General features: G+C 37.1%; 1 protein-coding gene and 1 pseudogene across 8 annotated transcripts in view; one reads left to right on the top strand and one right to left on the bottom strand.

The window, feature by feature from the left end:
* The window catches only part of ABCC9 (ATP-binding cassette, sub-family C (CFTR/MRP), member 9), a 113,637-nt gene that overhangs the window by 38,158 nt on the left and 54,309 nt on the right, over positions 1-21,170 (bottom strand). For 6 of the 8 annotated variants that reach the window (XM_014542338.1, XM_005869563.2, XM_014542336.1 and 3 more), the window contains exons 18-26: positions 20,429-20,534; positions 14,357-14,395; positions 12,677-12,778; positions 10,761-10,845; positions 8,498-8,578; positions 6,668-6,805; positions 6,403-6,528; positions 1,699-1,795; positions 821-1,053 (exon numbers count right to left, since the gene is read on the bottom strand). In XM_014542338.1, the coding sequence (XP_014397824.1) occupies positions 821-1,053; positions 1,699-1,795; positions 6,403-6,528; positions 6,668-6,805; positions 8,498-8,578; positions 10,761-10,845; positions 12,677-12,778; positions 14,357-14,395; positions 20,429-20,534 (1,007 nt within the window). The remainder of the gene's footprint in view (positions 1-820; positions 1,054-1,698; positions 1,796-6,402; positions 6,529-6,667; positions 6,806-8,497; positions 8,579-10,760; positions 10,846-12,676; positions 12,779-14,356; positions 14,396-20,428; positions 20,535-21,170) is intronic. The other 2 variants (XM_014542341.1, XM_014542342.1) reach the window with 1 other exon arrangement.
* On the top strand, positions 9,685-10,103 carry LOC102249833 (annotated as a pseudogene).

Below are 21,170 nucleotides of genomic sequence, written 5' to 3'. Positions count from 1 at the left end.
TGACTGAGGGTGGCATCGCAACCTCCCGATCCACCCTGCTCTGTGCATGACAGGGGGTGGCGCCCCAACTCCCCAATCGGCCCTGCTCTGAGCCTGACCAGGGGCTGCACTTAGGGATTGGGCCTGCCCTCTGCCACCTGGGAGCAGGCCTAAGCCAGCAGGTTGTTATCTCCCGTGGGGTCCCAGACTGCGAGAGGGCACAGGCCGGGCTGGGGGGCCCCCCCTCCCCCGCTCCCCGAGTGCACAAATTTTTGTGCACCGGGCCTCTAGTCTATATATATAAAAGCCTAAGTGACCGTTATGACCGAACGACCGGTTGACCAGTCGCTATGACACGCACTGACCACCAGGGGGCAGACACTCAACACAGAAGCTGCCACCTAGTTGTCAGTGTGTTCTCACAGCCAACCTCCTGCGGCCAGCCAACCTCCCATGGTCCCTCCCTGTATTCCTCCCCTTGGCCAGCAGGCCCCAATTGGCCTGGCCCCAATCAGGACTGGGCAAGAGGGCCCCTATTGGCCCTGATCACTGACTAGGCCTAGGGACCCCACCTCTTCACGAATTCATGCACCAGGTCTCTAGTGTGTATATAATTCTTTTGAATCTAAATCCAAACATCATCTTTAAATGTTTCTTATTATAACTTTAAAAATAAAAGTGATGATAATAGATCCAACTTTGACAGGTCCTTTTCTAATTAACTTAGGGAATCACTAAAACAGTCCTATAACATTTGGGCTATTAGTATCTAACTAGATAAAAAGGTATCACTGTTCATCTCAACCTTTCCTTGATGACTTAAACACAGAAACCACTGTACCTGATCGGCTTTCCCCGTACTGTTGTTTATAGTGTACTCTGATGTCCATGTGGCCAGCCAGTAGTCTATAGCTACGATGACTGAATGCTTCAAAAGCTTAGAGAAAATCATCAGAAAGAGCAAGAAGAATCCTCCAGAAGTGAGGTAGCACCAACAGGTTTTCCATGGCATTTTAGTCCTGAGCCTCATTACTGTGGACATGTTGTCATCCTCATCTTCCTCCTCTTCTTCCTCTGCATACAAAACACTCGTTTAAACTTCAGATAGGCAATGGGTAGATAGAATTTGTATTATCCCATAATAAAGCATATAAAAATCTCCCTCAGCCGGTTTGGCTCAGCAGACAAAGCATCGGCCTGCTGACTGACTGAAGGGTCCCGGGTTCGATTCCATCCAAAGGCACATGCCCGGATTGTGGGCTCAATCCCCAGTAGGGGGCGTGCAGGAGGCAGCCAATCAATGACTATCTCTCACCATTGATGTTTCAATCTCTCTCCCCCTCTCCCTTCCTTTCTGAAATTAATAAAAAATATATATATTAAAAAAAAATCTCCCTCAAATTTATAGAAATACAAGTATTAGGCTGAGAACATTTAAGTGCTTTTGGCAGGAAAAACCTTATTTCAGCTCTCTCACACAGCACAAATGTACCGAGACTCACTATGGGAAATTCCTCAAGATGCCTGTTGATTGATTACATACAACTTTTCTTCACTCCTACTCTTTTCATTTTCACTATTCTGTATTTGATTTAGCTCTTTTCCCCCTGCAAAGAGGTTTATTCCTAAGTGGCACACTCATGCGTCAATTGCCAAAGTAAAACCCTCACATCCTATTACCCATATGAATATTTCAAATGTAAGGGGAAAAAAATCTACCTTCATCTTCATCCTCCATTTGGGCTTTGGCCTCTCTCGAATACATGGCTCTTCGGAGAGTTTTTCTCTCTAAGGTTGTTTGGTCAGCTTCCATATCCTACAGGAAACATCAGGCTGTCACTCAAGGAGCTCACAGCCACAGGAAGGTTTTGACTTGCCAATCAGTGACCCCACAGTACCAATCGTTAGTTATCTTTACCATGTGGGCTCTGCTCTCTCTAGAGGTCCCTAACTCCTGCCAGAGGAGCAATGTGGGGCAATGCCTGAGGTTTATAGGGGATGCTTCAGAGCTAAAGGCACAGAACAGGAAGCCTGGAAAGGTAGTAACAGCATGATGGAGCTGACCCCAGGGACAGAGAGACTTGCTTTATTTTTATATCAGTTTCAGATATTCCCTGTAGTTTCGCTAACAGAAGGTTTACCTATGCTAACATATATCTTCCTTAAAAATACATGTTGTTCTAGCCCCACCGGTGTAGCTCAGTGGTTGAGCTTTGTCTTATGAACCAGGAGGTCAGAGTTTGATTCCCTATCAGGGCACATGCCCAGGTTGCTGGATCAATCCCCAGTAGGGGGCGTGCAGGAGGCAACCGAACAATGATTCTCTCTCATCATTGATATTTTGATCTCTCCCTCTCACTTCCTCTCCCTGAAATCAATAAAAATATGTTTAAAAAAGTACATGTCATTCTAGACTGGCTAAAGCACTACCTGTCCTACACTGTTATTGTGAATTATTAAATCAGAATGAGTTTCTTTAGCATCTCACTAAGACAGCTGCACAAAAGATAGAGTGTTCAATAGGAATTAAAGGAACATAGGCAATTTTTAAGGAAATGGGAAATGAGGGTGCTTAGGTGCCTAGCAGTTTAGGGGAAAGACCTAAGAGGGGGATATATGCAGAAAGATCAAAATCAAACTGTGAATTTTTAAAGGTTGCTCCAGACTAGCCTCAAGAAAGGAAGAGCGTTTCATTTTCTCCACTCCTCTGCTTCCAACACACTTGTCCCGCTGGCTTCGGAACTGGAGTAGCATTGTGTTACACTGTGGATTAAATGAGCTTCTGCCCGACATTCTGGGAAACTAACCATGTCCCCGGTTTCTGTGGGGAAATGCATTCTGAGTTCCAAACAACTGACCCACAAACTTTTGCAATCTATGGTAATTTAAGGGTTTCCTGTATATGCTGATACACACACACACACACAAAATCACAGTTTCCTACACCAATCAACCAACAAACCTTTGAAGTGATCAGTCTCTAGGTAGCGATTTTGGTTTGTGGTTTATTTATTTATTTAGCCTCATACGACACCTGTGATTTAGGAGACCTGCTATTCTAGATGGCTCTCTTGCTTCCAGAGTCTTGGTTAAAAAAAAAAAAGCGAAATTGTCTCCTGAACAGTTTTTATTTTCCAGAGACAATTTGACATCAGCTTTTTATTTTGTATGATGATATGAAAACCAACACTTGGACATGAGATCAGATAAAAACACAAACTTCAAGAGGACCCAATACTTTGGGAATAGTGTAACGAAAAAAATGAACCTGCACATTGAAAAATAGAAGATTTGGGTCTTGTTCAACTTCCACGCAATATGAGCAAGAAATTTAACAGCTCATAGACATTTTAAAAAAATCTTTAAGACCATGTTTCTTATTAGAAAATGCTCATACTAAGTTCATTACAGGTTAAAAATTTTTAATAGTGTTGATATTTGGATCAGGTAGCAAATATGAATTTAGATTCATTTATCCAATTAATATCATTGAATACGTGTTATGGGTCAGCTCAAGATGAGGGCTGGGGGCTAGGGGAGGAAACATCAAATAATGCCAATTTATTTTACTTAATCACATGATGAAAATAATGGTTGATGTCATCCAAGCTAGAATTTTAAATAATATTTAAATCAGCTAAAAAAGGTCTTTTCCTTCTCTTTCTTGTTGTTTTCATTGCTATTTCTTTTAACACTAGTGACCAAGTGCATGGATTCATGAACATTGAAAGGAAATTAATTAGAAGGTGGCCGGCGGGGCGGAGCTGGGTGAGAAGGGCCAGATATGCCCTAAAGCCAACCTCCCATGATTCCTCCCCGGCGGGCCTCACCTGGGGTGACACCATGGCTGGAAGGGCATCTGCAGAGTGAGTGGGGTCCCACCGGCAGGTGGAGGCCCTCAGTCTGGCCTGTGGGGATCGGGCCGAAACTGGCTCTCCAACATCCCCCAAGGGGTTCCGGAGTGCGAGAGGGCACTCTGCAAAGTTGCTGTTGTACGGGTGTATCAGCTTTTTATTTTGTATGATGATATGAAAACCAACACTTGGACATGAGATCAGATAAAAACACAAACTTCAAGAGGACCCAATACTTTGGGAATAGTGTAACGAAAAAAATGAACCTGCACATTGAAAAATAGAAGATTTGGGTTTTGTTCAACTTCCACGCAATGTGAGCAAGAAATTTAACAGCTCATAGACATTTTTAAAAAATCTTTAAGACCATGTTTCTTATTAGAAAATGCTCATATTAAGTTCATTACAGGTTAAAAATTTTTAATAGTGTTGATATTCTTTTCTGTTTACCCCCTTAACCCTTAAACTGGCAGTTCTGCCTAATGTTCTGAGACTGGATGTTTTGGGGGTCCTTTAATTTCACCTTCCTTCTCTGCTTGCTCGATCTGTTCTGGCTGTAGGCCAGCCTTTCTCAGCCTTGGCACTATCACCATTGGGGCCCGGTAGCTCTTTGTTGTGAGGATTGGCCTATGTGATGTAGATGGTTAGCACCACCCCTGTCTTCTACCAACTAGATGCCAGTAACACCTGCCCCGCCAGATGCAGCAACAAAAATGTCTCTAGATGTTGCCAAATGTCTCCTAACAGGCAAAATCTGCCCTGGTTGAGAACCAGTGCTCCGGGCACACACCCTGTCCTGCCACATAACAAATTAAACAAGAAGATGTTTTACAAACACTTCCCTAAGGTGTTCTAGTGGACTTGTCCCACAGTGTGACTCTCCCTGGCTGCAGATGAATTCAGGTGTCTGCCCTTCCCCAGGTGGCATACCCTCCCTCCATTTCCAGATGAGGATTCTGAGCAGGTGCATGGTTCATTTTGGCTTCTACTGGCCACCAGTCCACCTCACAGCTGTCCACACCCTAACTTGCTCCATATCTCCCTCCACAGATTTAGAAGCTTGTAATGTGTCTTTAATTATAGAGCTATGCTATCTCAAGTGGTCATTTCATTTCTAAATACAACTTAACAGACTTTCTTTCTGGCCTGCTTAACAGTATTACCACAAAATCAAGCCAAGAGCTCTCTCTCTTTCCAGATCTTCTTTCCAAAGTAAACCATAAATGATCCTACTCCTTAAACTTACATCATATTCTTTTCTTCCTGGCATCTGAAAAATTATCATTTGGAGCTACCCCAAGTAAATTCATAATCAAGCTTCTCACAGTATAATTCCTAAGTTGGCACTTGCCAGTTGTACCTTGTAATTTTTTTTTTTTGCGAATGTCTTTCAATTATTCTATGATTTGTCTTATTCTACTTAAGGATATTTACATATATCATTTCTTCCTTTTGATATTTTTGGCAAATCCACAGAAGACACAGCAATCTCAGCATCTGACTTTTTGGTTTCCTTTCTCTATTGAAACATGGGTCCTTTTATTCCTTTTTAAAATAATACGTTTTAATTTCTTGATATTCTCAGAAATTTGTTGATATAAATTTCATTTTATAATGTTCATTCCTGGCTAGAGGTACAAAATTCTGGACATTTCTTAGGCCCAACTCAAAAGATAAGAATTCAAAAATTTACTAATTCAATTTATAATTTCGCCTTTCAATCACAAATTGTTCTTTTTAAATTATACTCAATCTGATTTTCAATTCTGTTATTACCTCATTCAATGTTATATTTATGTCATACATAACATTATACTCAAATTATTAGATATGGACCTAAGTTAAGTCCAATTAGGACCACTTGTTATACTGTACAACTGTGAGCAAGTTACTTAGCCTCTCTGAGCTTGTTTTCCCATCTGTAAAGGTGAGATGGTATTTTTTTTCCACTAATTTCTCACTCTCTCTATTTTTTTTTCTGATTTCTGGGATTTTGTGCTAGCTAAATGAGATCATGTAAAAGGGGCTTTGTGGTCTTTAAAAGCTATACAAATGTAAAATCTTATTGTTATTTCTTTCTGATCACCTTCCTTCACTCCCAACTCAACCCTATCCAATACATGCTTTACAACTTCACCCACAGCTCACAGATCTTCCTTTTTTCAATGGTATCTTGGATTTTGTTTTGCCCATGACCCTCCACTTATAGGTAGTGAATGAAAATATTCTCAGATTACAGGTAAGAAAAATAAGATATACATAACTACCATAAGGTTATATCATGCTTCAGCAAATAGTTTAAGCTTTAATCACACACATAATTGTAACATGGTTCAAATTCCAATAAAAATTTTCTAAAAACCTGTCAAAAGATATCATTAGAATTTTATAGTTTCAAAGTAGCCATTTGTTAATACATATAAAGATGCAGTTACTTTCAAATGAGGACCATTATCAAATATTAGACATTAAATGTAAGTACTTCTTTAAAATATTTTTAGTAATTATACAGTACACTTCTCACGCTTCTGAACTGGACTCTGAACACTTCCAAACTATGAACAATTACCTTTTCTAATTCTTGATCTTGCCGGTTCATAAGTGTTTTCCAGTGTTCATAAAGCTCGACATCTTTGGTTTGAATGTCCTTCAAAGTCCCTTCTCTTAGGACACTTCCATCTTTCATGGCTATGATCTAAGGAAAGCACATATTAGCACAAAAAGCCTTAACTGGCCAGAGGAATCACCTTGATCTCAGAAAGCACTTCTTAGGGTCCCTGTTTATTAAAGGAACTATCATATCAAAATTAATGACATTTCCTCTGAACTCTCACCCAGTCAGCATGTGTGAGATACTGCAGTTTGTGAGTCACAAGAACGAGTGTCCTCTTGTCATCTTGGAGAAACTTCAAAATCCCTTCCTGCATTAAGTGATCACTCAAGTGGATGTCCAGGGCAGAGAATGGATCGTCCTACAACCAGTAAAATAGGGAGAAGGTAAAAATTTCTATACCCTTTATGTAACTTAATTCCTCTAGAAAGTAGAAATACAAATAAACAAAAGACAAATTATCCCTCAAATATAATTTTAAAAACAGACCCCATATAACTTTAAATTGTCAGAAAAAATAAATTAAAATGAAGCTTTTATTTTTTTCATGTTGGACGTCTAACCTACAGAACTGTAAGATAATACATTTGTATTTTTTAAGCCACTAATTATGGCAATTTGTTATACCAGTGAAAGGAAACTTATACACTGATCAAGAAGAAAAATGCTGCCTTAAAGATAAGCAATCTGTCCTCAGAGAGAGTCATCAAGTGGAACAACAAATCAATGTCTCTCTCTCTCTCTCTCTCTCTCTCTCTCTCTCTCTCTCTACCAAAATCAATAAATAAAATTTAAATAAAGAAGCTATTAGAGATTATGCAAAATAAATCTATAATGAATGGTTAGGAATACACAATAAGTTGACCCTATGACTTGTGTTCCATGGTTCTACAGCTGAGGTAAGTAAGGGTCTGTAAATTGAAGGCAGTGAAAGGAACTAGGATAGAATACGATACCAGAAGACCTTGGTCTCTTTCAGATTTCCAAGTTACTTGGTCCTCATGTGGCTCAGTCATTAACTGATCCCAAAGTTCAAGAAGTCATTTCTAGTTGGGGGTTCATTCATTATGAAAAAGATTTACAATTACACAAATTACTGACAGAACCTGCTATGGCTTTTAGAGTGTTGGTTGGAGACTGGTATTCTTAGGGAGATTAACCTGAAGTGAATTTATACTATGTCCAAATTCTACTCCCATCCCCAGTAATGGGTCTAACTTAGTGGGAAATTCCAAAACCAACCTACTTTTTGAAGAGGCTCTCAAGATTCGGTGAAGTGAAAACTTTAAAGGAGGTCTGGAAACCAGATTTATAAATAGTTAATAATTGTGCAGAAGGAAAAGGCAGGGAAGGATGCATTTACATAGTCTTCCGGTCTCTGATATACATTATCTATTTGTAAGCTAAGCTACTTTGACTTCCTCCTGCTGGAGGAATCAAACAAGAATAAATTCATAATCAACATAATCACCTAATTTTATTTGTGGATCCACAGGTAGAACAAACTTAATAACCCTGGATATACATGATAAACATTCATGAAGCTTTTTTAAGACACAGACTCTAGACCTGCCCTTACAGATTATGATTGAATGGGTCTAGAGGTGGTAATAAGATTCTTATAGTTTTAGGAAGTTTCACAGACAAATCTGAGTTGCCTGAGTTGTACACCACTGGAATGGAGTGCCATGCTTATGTCCACCAGGAATGTATTTTCCAGACCTTCTTTCCTTGTCAGAAAATATAAACAAGACCTATGATTCCGTCTAGTTGATCCAGCACCATTCACACTCCCTCATTAATCATCCTCGTGGTTCAGAAACTCATAAAAGCAACCATGTGGGCACCTCAGTCTCTTGGACATCAATATAGAGCCCCCAAGTCTCAACCTTACATATTGATCTGATTTGTACTGTGACGATTTGTTTCTCCTACATTTTCTATGACTTCACAAGTTAAATCATCTTTTCTTAAATTATTTGACTTATACGTTAAAGACTCGTTTCCAGAGGGAAACAATGAATAGAAATATAAGTAAAGGCAATATTCTCACCAAGAAGACAATGTTGGTATTTTGATAGAGAGCTCGTGCCACACAGATTCTTTGCCTCTGACCCCCACTCAGATTGATGCCCTAGAGAAGAAACATCCATAAATATCCACCTTTTCATTAGTAAATGATCTGCTGGCTAAAAATTCCTTAAGTACAAAAAAACTCTTAAAATAATGGTAACTTACTAATTAAATTGTAATTAGTAAAAAATTTCTTTAAAAATCTTAAAATAATGGTAATTTACTAATTAAATTGTGATAACATTGATGAGATAAAATGAAAACTGTCTAGTGGTCAATACCTGAATTATATTAAGGTAATTCCTGACTGATAACATTAAGCCCCCTTTCATTCTGATACAGAGCTCTCCTGTACAAAAGCATTATTAACCAAAACACTGGTGAGTGTTGAAAACCACAAAAAATTCCTTTTTTTTTCTTCTCATTTTGTGAATTGTGCCTGCAGTGTACTGGTAAATTTGATATTATAAGTTTTATTCAACAGAACTATGCAGCAATATGCTTTTCTAGTCAAGTGTTGATTATAACATGTTTAAAACCTAGTACAGTAAGTCCTCACTTAACATAGTCCACAGGTTCTTGGAACCATGGCAAAATGACAGACTAATTGATGTAAACAAGAGTTAAGTTCTAAAAGCATCGCAATGGCCCAAGACAGTTTGGCTCAATGGATAGAGCATTGGCCTGCGAACTGAAGGGTCCCGGGTTCAATTTCGGTCATATATTAAAAACAAAAACAAAAGCATCTCAATGTTATAATAAAATGACAATGAATGAAATGATGCTGAACAAGATGTATTAAAAACAAAAACAAAAGCATCTCAATGTTATAACAAAATGACAATGAATGAAATGATGCTGAACAAAATGACATTATTTGAAGGCCTGCTATATTTATTGAGCCCTTGATATATGTCAGACTTGTGTGAATGGCCTTACATTCCTTATTTCTTTTATTCCTCACAGTAATTCCAATATGTAGTATTGTTCTCATTTTACAAACATAAAAACTAAGGCTCTGAGAACTTAAGTCCAACATACTAAACTATAGTGCAATAAATAGTCATTAAGAATGCAGACTATAGCTCTTTCCCTGCCACTGCAGAGTTGCATAGAGGCAGAGGACTTGGTGTGTTCAAGATATGGCTCCACCCATAACCCACTGCCATGGCTGAGGAAGGTATTGCTGCCTGAGGAGTAATGGGTGTTAATAGTTAATACTGCTTTAAAAAAAATACTGCTTTACAAGGAGTGCTGAAGACCACCCTATTCAGGATGGCCTAGCAAACAAAATTCACTGCAAAGCTGGCACAGCCTGAGACAAGTGCCACCTTTGTGTGCTTGCATCTAACTGTGATGAGCCTAAGAATGTCAAGTTGGTGGAGGCCATTTGTGCTGAACACCAAATCAACCTAGTTAAGATTGACAGCAACAAGCAACTAGGATAATGGAGAGACCTCTGCAAAATCCACAAAGAGGGAAGACCCCGTAATGTGGTTGGTGTCAGTCGTGTGGTGGTTGAGGACTACGGCAAAGAGTCTCAGGCCAAGGATGTCACTGAGCAGTTTTTCAAATGCAAGAAATGAACAAATAAACTTGACTTTTTTATTTAAAAAAATGCAGACTACAGAGTCAGACTAACTCCAGCTGCACCGCTGACTCTGTGGTTGGGCAAGCTCTTTAACCTCTCTCAGCCTTCGTTTGCTCAGCTTCAATATGCAGGTAGCATATAAAATCTTTTGCACAATACTTGACGCCTATAACAATTTTAGCCAACATTGTTATAAAGATTACATAAAGGTATAAATATTGTTCAGTTGGTCAGAATAGTAAAACATCAATGAAAAACATGTTTACACACACTCAAAAAAAGAACACTTTAACAAGAATAAATCAATGTTGACAAGAGTAGAAGAAGTTGTCGAAAGCAATCTCAGTTTCCACATCACTTTAAAGTAAACTTCAAGAAAGTAAAAATACATTTGATCAAAGGCAGGAACTGCTCTATTTTCCTTGCGAACTCTCAAAGTGGCCAGCACAACGTTAAGTATATGGTGGTTATACAAACACTTAAGAGAGCGTGGCATCAAAGAGCTCCTGTATTCCTGATTCTGGAACTTGTCACTAGGGCAACATACAAATTTTAACCTCTCAGATTTTAGTATGCTCCATTAAAGATTACAGGAAACCAAAAGACTTTTCTAGATTTTTTTCATCATTTAATTAAACTATACATAGCTCACCCTCTCTCCAATTTCAGTTTGGTCTCCAAATGGTAGTAAGTCAATATCTGGCTGAAGAGAACAGGCATCTGTGACGGCTTTATACCTTTAGGAGAAATGATGTTGAATTTTTAGAACACTATTAATATGCTGCCCATAAACTAAGTCCCAAGTTCAATATCTTGGAAGCTGAAATGGGCCATTTATTGAGCATTTGGGTACATTAGCCTCTCTCTACTATAAGTATGTGGATATAGAGCTAAATAGGTGTTGGTTCTCACTCTTACAAAGCTAGTCAGTGGAGAACAAGACTGATACAGAAACATATAATAAAAATGTACCTTGTTAGGTGCTCCTAGAATACATAGAAGGAAATGACTCACCATTATGAGAAGTTAGTGACATCTTTGCAGAGGAAGCAAGGTGTAAATAATATCCAGCAAGATGAGTCATAATTTGTCAAGATATGAGAGAAAGGAAGCTTAAAAAACTGTACAAAGATGAATGAGTTTACGGTGCATATGACAGACAACAGGAGGCTCACGAGGACTAAATCATAGGTTTGGGGTGGGTGTCTGTGCATAGTAATCATACATGCTGAAGGAAGAGCAAACAGAAGATGAAGATGGACAGTATTCAAATTTATCTAAGGCTGGGACTAGAGATCGAATGGATTGGAAGTATAGGGAAGCATAGAGTTTGAAAGTGTTGGAAAAAATATCAATGGTTTCATTTTCTCAATCATCTAGTCTTAAAATATTCAAGTCATTCTTGATTCTTCCCTCTTCTTCTCCCTGTTCATATCTGACCATTCTTTTTCTAGAGTGATTTTCTGTCAACCACCTCTTCTTTTCCACTTTTCTAGTCACCCCCAGATGCAGGCAACAAATACTACATGCTTGGGTGATTATTCTAACAATCATCTAAATGTTTCATTGCTCTTAATTCAGATTCATCCCATGTATCTGTCATTACACTGCCAGATTAATATCACATTCACCTTATTATTTCCCTTTCTAAAACGTGCTGTGCCTCCGTAGAATGCACACAATTACATCCAATTGTATTTCAGGGCTTACCACTACCTTGTCTCAGCCTTCCTTTACAATCTAGTTTCCCACTGTCGTTAGTCCCTAATTCCTTTCTGTCTGGTCTGTTCCCAGGCCACAAACAGACCCCATGTCATTTAGGTTCTTCCTCCCACCTATCTATTTCCTCTCCCCGCCCCCTTCCTCATGCTTCTCCCCTGACCTAATTCTCCTTAACTTTCAAGACCCAGTTTTGGGGTCTTAAGACACCCTTGTGAGAGTGGCTTAAGGAAAAGGTCATAGCTTTGAACACTCCATTGATATTAAAAGATCCCACAGTCTCCCTCTTCTTTCCAAAGTCAACATTCTTTCTGTTGCTTAGTTGGGTTTTTCCTTTTGCTTACCAATAACCTCACCACCACCACCACACATACATACACACTGCATTTTCGGCTGTTTAATTTTGGTGTACAAATTGTTCTCAGTAAATGTAAATAATGGCCTGAAACTTCCAATGAGACTTCTCTTAAAAAGAGTTGAATCAAAAGATCTGGTGATGCCAAGCCAGTGTTGCTCAGTGGTTGAGGCCACAGTTTGATTCCTGGGTTGTGGGCTCAATCTCCAGAGTGGGGAGTGCAGGAGGCAGCCAATCAATGATTCTCTGTCATCATTGATGTCTCTAGCTCTCTCTCCCTTCCTCTCTAAAATGAATAAAATAAAAATAAATAAATAAATAAATAAATAAATAAATAAATAAATAAATAAATAAGACCTGGTGATGCGGTTGGAAGGAGGTCAAGCAGAGAGGAAAGGAACTCCCTGTGTAAAGATTCCAGACACCGTGGACCAAATATAAGGGTTCGAAATAGTTGCTCATTTTAGTTCTAGATTTTATACATTCAAAATTACCTCTGTTTGTTGAAAGGACTTCCAAAGGTAATATTTTCTTCTACTGTTGCATTTAATAACCAAGGCTTTTGAGCTGCATAAGCCACAGAATACCTGCTCCTACTGGAAAATGGAAAAGAAAAACAATACAACAAAATCACGCAAGGGTGCTATGCTGTATGTTTATTTTAGTGTAATTAAGTGAAATAAAAGCCAATAAAATATCGCAAACACAGAAATGGAAAACTCCTAAAAGAGAACATTTTAATAACCACCAACTTTATTAATGAATGGTTAAAGATTCCACTTGAATTCAAAGGACTAGATTTTTATCAAAATGTCACACAATGTGTGAAATTTGATTTTGTTATGATAAAAATGTGTTTTAAAGTAGAAATCATTAATTAAAAATTTATTTTCTAAAATGAGTATAGTTTTTAAAATAAAGATAACAGTTCACTTTCTCACAGCCACAGATATTTTAATTTGTATTAAAAGCACTTTACATAACTATACATTTTATATGTAGACCTTAAAATGTGAATTGATACTATAATTATAGTGTGTGTTTGTGGCTTAATCACATTAACACATTTAAGGCAATAGATAATACATATTTCAAAGCAAAGAATACTATCTTAAGGAGTCCATTTCAATATTGAAATACATATACACCTAAAAACTATGTATTTCAATACATACTGAAATAGTTTATTTTTTTAAAATAACAACCCTCTCGTCTCCCCCACCCCTTTTTTTTGGCTTGCAAATTCTACCAGATCTATACCTCAGAATTTAATTTGCAATAATTAGGAAAATGCATGTGCGTTGAAGATAAAGAAGATGATGGGATTGGGGCAGGGAAGGGGTCACTCGTCCACAGTTAGTTCATGATCTGTAAGTACTAATAAAGAAATTAAGGTTAAAAGAGAGTAAGGTTAAGAAAAAGAGTAGTTAGAAATGCTCAGGGATTATCCGGAAACATTATGTCTAAGAGTTTAGAAGACATAATATACATATGCTAAAGGTCTTTTAGATAACCATATATGCAGTAAAACAGTGGTTCCCAACTACTGACATGTCTGCTTCCCCTTCCCTCAAGTCTTCTAAGTGATTTTTTTCTTTTTGAAATACCTGAATCACTTGGCTCTTCATCTCTATCTTATTCACAGATTTCATCACTGTTTAACTCATAAACAATATACATATTAATTCTTGCATTTTTACTGAATGTAGTGGGGTGACATTGGTTAATAAAGTTATATAGGTTTCAGATGTACAATTCTATAATACATCATCTGTATAGTGCATTGTGTGTTCACCGTCTAAAGTCAAGTCTCCTTCCGTCACAATTTATCACTCCCCCTTTACTCTATTCTACTCCCCACCCCATCCCTCTTTGCCATTTTATGAAATCCCAAACCCAGTTTGCTAAGAACAGATAGAGTTTCAGCCAAAGTTGAGACATATGTGACTCACTGAAGGAAAACAGTGGACACAATGGACCATTTTGGCAAATTAATCCTTTCAGCAGCCTGCAAATGTTGGGAACCACTGCTATTGAAAATATTCCAGCACATTTTAATAAATAACTTTATACATCATCAGAATGAACAAAATGAATAGGAGCAAGAGATTATTAAGTAAAGTCTGAGGAAGGAAGTTATTCTTATTAAATGCAGATTAAAATAGAAATAATACCTTCTGGTTGCTTCAAAAGAAGGTTCAGATTCATTTACACTGCAAGTATGGCAAACAATGTTCATTAATTATGAAATATAAATACAGAATGACTGTCTGCACATATCAAGTAAGAGATCAAATAAACGTTGGACACATTAAATAGTTACATTTCCCAAATGGTTTTTTATATTAGTTTCAAAGACAAATAAGATAAATGATATTTTTAATGTCTTAATTGGTTAGAAAATAATTACTTAGTTAGCTTACAAAAGATAGATACCATTGTACAAAATTTGGATTCATACAATGACCTGGGTTCTAGCTCCAACTCTGCTCCAACCAGTTGTATAAATTTAGGTAATTTCTCTAGAATAGTTTCCTAGTCTGCATAAGAATTCAATATCTCCGAGGCTTCCTCATCTTTAAAATTTCAAATTTAATCTAGTTAAATTCCTCATTAGCTACCCTAAGGCCACCAATCTGGGGCAGAGTATTACATACATAGTATGCGCACTTGAGAACTACCTGCAGTTCAGAGTTATTGGAGCACAGTGGTGAAGGTGGGTAGAGTGGCAGGATATGAGTTTAAAAAGTTAATTGGGAACCAGGTCATGAAAGATCCTGACATAATATGCAAAGGTCTCTAGAATATTAATTTTTTATATAATAAAATAAATTATAACACAGAAATAATCCGATTTGCATCTCAAAAAGGTAAATCTTGCAATGGTGTGAAGAAAGGTGACGGAGTTATATTAGAGTGAGTAGTTCACATAAATGGTAACTACTTAAACTAGGAATATTATAACACACATAGAAATGTTAAGGACAGACATATGAAAAGTGATTGGTTGCATTTTGCAGGCAACGGAGAGAGAGAAAAAAGAATTTAGGTTGAATCTTTGAGTTCTGTCTTGGGCGTCCACCAACTGATTTCAGGGCTGGGGACACACCCCTACCAAGGTACAGGAGAAGCAGGTTTTGGAGATATGAGATATTGAGCTTGCTTTGGATGTGTTGAATTTGAAGCTTCTATAAGGCTTTTTATAGCTGCTGTTCAGTCTTCAAAAGAAAGATCTTGGTCAGAAATTATATGTTATTAGTATTTTCAAAGTAGCTGAAGTCAAGAAAATAATTTAAGGGCTAAGAAATGAAGAGGATCCTACAGTAGACTGCAGAAAAACGGAAGAATCAGAATGTTTTTCCCACCTTTCATCTTCATTTCTATTGCAGATCCTGGCTTTTTGACACATTAATCTTGGCTTATCCTTAAAATGTAAGTTCAAATATCATTCATTTATTCATCCTCCTATTATTTTTTCTCATAAAACCATGCACATATTTTTCTTGGCATTCATAAAAATCGAACCAAATAATTAATTATGGAAGTATTTTCTTATTTCCTTAGGGCCTTTGCTGGCAAACAGTAAACTTTATGAAAATAGGGACTGGCTTCCCTTGTTCAGTTATTTACCTCCAACAACTAATACAATGATTTGCATGTTATAGGTGTGCCATACATATTTTTAATAAACGAATAAATGAAAGTGTCATGGAAATCAAGACACCAGTTGGTTTCAAAGAGTGATCAGTGGTGAACAGTTTCAAAAGCTATGGAGAAGTTAAGTATGATTGAGAACAAAGCACTTAGGCAGGACTTGGTGAGAACTTCTCCGCCAGACTGCAATGCACTGAGTAAAAGGAAATTGAGGAGGTTAAGTCTGGGCAGATTCCTCTCTTAAAAAGAGAAATGCCCATTATTTGAGAGATCAGCAAGACCTTTTTGTTTTTTAAAAAGGAGCATAATGAAATAGCAAGAAATTAAAGACATATAAGAAAGAAGGGTTAATTTATGTAGTGGTGTCCTGAATTAGACAAGACAGCATATAGTAGATCTTCATTTCTGAAGACTTCTCCTGGCAGGATTTATGTATATTTTCCTTTAAGTGTAAAAGTTAAATATCATATACTAGTTTCAGAGGAAGAAAGAAAAAGTAGATATATATCCGTTTGCTGGTAGTCATCTCACAAAAACAAATAAAAATTACCCTGTTCTTTCACTAACATTTTCCAGGAATAATGACATAGTCCTTAACTTCTAGAGATCACCTACTCTAACTCTTTCTCATAGCAACATGTTTAATCAAATTCAGTTGTGGAAGGTTATTTTTATATCTTCCAAAATAAATAGAGATAGCTATTAATTCCAACATCAGTTCATATTTGATTACATGAAAATCACTGGGTACACATCCAGACTCGTCTTCCACCATTCAGTGTGGTAGTTACCATCACGGAAGGCAACAAGAGAAAGCAAAGAGGTCAGATGGAAATCTTCTTCTGAAAAAATGGCGTACGATTTCACTTCTGCACGCAGAATTTGTGTGTATTTTTCTTCAAGAGTAAAAGTTAAACTTGGTGTTCTAGCCACTTCCAAGCATCATGGTTGACACCTTATGAAATGGAAATAGTGACTTTTACAAGCCTAAAACAGAAACAGTATTTGGAAGAAGGAGAGCTAGATGTGGACACAACAATGCTATGTTCTATCTGATCCAGAAAAGCTGACTCCATGTTTCATCATTCCTTCATGCCAGGTCAAGTCACATCCAAAGGAGTAACTCCTCAATTCAGGAGTCTTAGAATAATTGATCCATGATGACAAAGCTGACTAATGAAGACATAAGAAGGTGGAACATCAGGACAGATGGGGTCTGATAACAGGCGGGCTGATAGCATGGCGAGTGGAAAGGGAAAAGAAAGGGAAAGCAGAGATAAATGATGGTTCCGCTTCACATGATTAGCACCACTGTTATACATTCTGGACTCCCTCACGGGAACCATCCATCAGGTAAAGCTTGAGTTCTAGCTCCTACGACACAGGTAGGAAACCATTGTTTATCATGAAATTTAGGCAAGGACAACTTCTGGCAGGCAGAACATTTGCTTTGAAACAAGCAAAGAGCACACCTCGATACAGGAGTAAGAACCCAGGCATTCTGACAGTCACTTCTTCCTCTCTTTCACCTTTCTCTTCTGGGCCTACAACATGTCAGACTAGGTCAAAGGTAGCAATTTCCAAGGAAACATCTACAGATGTCTTTGCTGTGTACCAGGTTCTAGCCACGTAGGCATGTCCTGCATGAGCAGCAGTACCTTCTCTCCTGCCCAAAGTAAATATTTAGCTCTGCAAGAGGGCAGAGTACTTTATTGCTCTTTGCTCATGCCATTCTATGAGGACACATTTAATTCATACAACCAGAGATACAAGCAATGAGGCAACTATGACAGCAATGCACTGGGAGCCTTACCATAGCATTTAGTTTATTGTTTTGCTTTATTTTTTAAGCTTTAAAAAATATCAAAAATCTAGTCTTCTGTAATAAAGTACTTTTTTTTAGCATTTGCACATCATCAGCCTATCAGTATTGATAATTTCTAAATTAGCCTTGTTTTCATAACATTTACATGCCTTTCCTTATTGGACAAGTCACAATAGCTTTTTTTCTGAAATGAAGAATAATTACAAATAACTCTTTAAAAAAGGTCAGTATTCTCTAAATATTCCTGATTAAGAATATGTTTTATCAGCCATTAAAGATACCATGGAGGAAAATTAAGTACTTTTTTTAATGAAAGAAAAATGGAACTAGTGTTAGCTTATCCAAACTTTTAAAGGTTTAGTTTCTAAGTTGTGTGTGTATCTGAGCCAACACAAACATTTTTTAAAGAAAATGTTTGTCCTTCTGCCATTAAGAGATGGGATTACTGTCTATTAAGTATTCATAAAAAGATGACTTTTAAATTATGGAAATTATATAATTACTTAGAATTATCTTAAATCCTTTCTTACACCTTCACCATATGGGCTCTTTCTCTAAGATATAACCTTTTATTAGCTTTTTAAATTAGAATCCATGGGAGAGATTTCTTTCCCAAAAAAATCTCAACCTCTATTGATGTATGTTTCTATTTTTTATTTCCCTCTTTGCCTAGCTTTCATGAAGCTCAAAGTGGAATTTGTGGCCCATATTTTATAATGGACTCTGGTGCATGCATTTATAGCTATTAATTTCTCAGATTTTTATTTAAGCCTTATTTTCCTTTTGATACCTTTATCTCTTTTTTAATATTTATTAGACTATGTAATTTTAAATATAATAATTCACAACCTTTATGAAATGAGATAGGATATCTTACTTAGGAATGCAAAAAATAAATAACTGGGTTGTGTAAAATACTTTCCTGATTCCCATATCATTTATTTATCCATTAAAAAATTATAATAATTCTTAAAGATGACATTGGGAGTCAATTTGGCCCAAGTAGAGCTGGAATCTTTTTTAACACTGGAGAAGACTAGATAAGGAGAACATCCCAGAGGTATGAAAATAGACTCTCAAGTTTTTTCTGTCACCATCTCTCATTCTTTCTCTCTGTTTTAATGACAGTGAAACAAGGGAAAAACAAAACCCAAGTAACTTGATCATGACTGTACACATCACACAATATGACTTAATCCAGGAAGACCTGCTTTTCATGCAAGATGGAAGGTGATGGTGGCAGGGCAAGCACTGCTGGTGCCTGACCTTGGGGATCGACAGGAACTTGTCATGAAGCAAACTCCAGGTAGCCATTATTTACCAAGCTCTCTGCTGAATATTCACAAAACTGTTTCATGTACACTATCTGTTAAATGTGCCCAACAGAAATAAAATGTACACTCAACATTTCTCAGCCTTCTTTTGCCAATAATACCAAAAATAGGATTTACGAGTTCTATTGTTTCCAGTTCAAATTTCACATCCAAACATTTCCTTCTCTTAATTGGAGTTTAAAATAGAATCTATTCTTAAAATGCCCTTAAATAGTCTTTACTTATTCTTGAGAGATGTCTGTGTATGTGAACAGCAGACTAAGCCACAATAGAATGCAGAATGATGGGTACAAAATGATATTAAAGAACATCTGTAGGTAGAGAGCAAGGTTTCTGGTCTTGGCACACTTGACATTTGGGCCAGATAATTTCTCTTGGGGGGTGGGAATGGGGGTTGTCCTGTGCATTGTAGGTTGTCTGGCCTCTACTAACTAGATCAGTAGCAGCCTACTTTCCCTTTGTGACAGCCCAAAACATCTCCAGACATTACCTGATGTCCCCAAAGTTACACCTGATTTAGAACTGGTCAAAAACCCAATTTCTTAGATAAGCTGTAAGCAATTTGTTCATAACTGCTTATGGGGAGTCTACTAGGTAGATAATACTATGGTTCTGAGGCACTTTATTACTGCCATGTGCTTTGAAGACACCAAGCCAACCATTCAAATATCCAGAAGAAGCACCATGCTATATACTTCCTTTTTCATGCCTTAAAGGGTACCCAACACACTAGTCTGATCTATTTATATCTCTAACTAGGTACTTCTAGTGTCTCATTTAAATTGGGTGTGAAGAGGAGTGACTGATTTCGCAGCCCCTTCTGAAGATTCTGGAAAAGATTATTTCATATTGCTTCTCTGAACATTGAACCATTAAGGCTCTGTTTGCATTTAAGCTTTATACATAATGCAAGTTTTCCATTCCTTCTTTTATTGCACGCTGACTTTTTAAATTATTTCTTTGTTATCCCTTTAATATTAAAAATCTATCTTTACAATCTCAATCTTACATTTATCTCAGCAACATACTAGTTTATACTATTATAAACACCTATAAAATTGCTTTGTAATTCTTAATTTATGACACTTAAAGTTTCCATAAATTTAAATAAACAAACAAATAAATAAATAGCTGTGCTCCAACTCCTAACATGGAACTTTATTGCTTTAATCTCTTCCCTTACAGTGGTTCTCAACCTTCCTAATGCCGCGACCCTTTAATACAGTTCCTCATGTTGTGGTGACCCCCAACCATAAAATTATTTTCGTTGCTACTTCATAACTGTAATTTTGCTACTGTTATGAATCGTAATGTAAATATCTGATATGCAGGATGTATTTTCATTGTTCGCGACCCACAGGTTGAGAACCGCTGCCTTAGGAGCTCATCAGATGTGTGACAGAGCAATAGACGCTAATTTAAAATGCACGTACTTGCTCCAGTGAACTTTGCCTTCCAGTGCCTGCATCTCGCCTAGGATGGCAAGGAGAAGAGAGGACTTCCCACATCCCACTTGGCCCACAATCATGGTTAACTGACCTAGAGAAATGAACAAAGGATAATAACACAACGAGATGGAATTCTCTTTGTAAAATCAGACCAAAATACATTTAGAAAAGGTCAACATTTCACAATCAATGGCTCAGTATTGGTCTCCGGCAATAAGGTATTCTAACAGCTCCTTTCTCTAATACGTAAGTTTTTTGAAAAAGGAAAGAAAAATTAAAAGATATAGGTCTTGATTTATTATTTTTCAAGCTATAAGAATAGGTAACATTGATGAACAGAGAGCATTGAAATCGTTGTCTAAATAATTTAGATTAGTTTTAACTTTATATTTCAATTCATCCAGGAAAAAAAGGCAGTTCTGACTAAAATTGACCACAGGGATGAGTGATTTGGGTTGTTAATAAGATGTCTTCTCCAATTTCTTACATTGATTTGCATGTATAATTGAAAAATCCCAAGCTACTGACCATCAGATGAGGTAAAAAAAATATTTCTATTCAACTATTCAGACATTTTAAAGACAAATTATTGTATATTTCAGCCTTGAATGCCTTGAAAACTTTATCAGTCCTCCTTAGGGGTAAAAAAATAACTTTCTCATAAACTCTTTCTTTAAATCCTTTCTCAAATGAAATGAGAAATCAAAAACCCCATTATTTAAATGGG

This window comes from Myotis brandtii, unplaced genomic scaffold, assembly GCF_000412655.1.
Source record: "Myotis brandtii unplaced genomic scaffold, ASM41265v1 scaffold299, whole genome shotgun sequence".
Classification (NCBI taxonomy): domain Eukaryota; kingdom Metazoa; phylum Chordata; class Mammalia; order Chiroptera; family Vespertilionidae; genus Myotis; species Myotis brandtii.
Note: the sequence above shows the minus strand (reverse complement) of the source record. Positions and strands in the feature narration are given on the sequence as shown.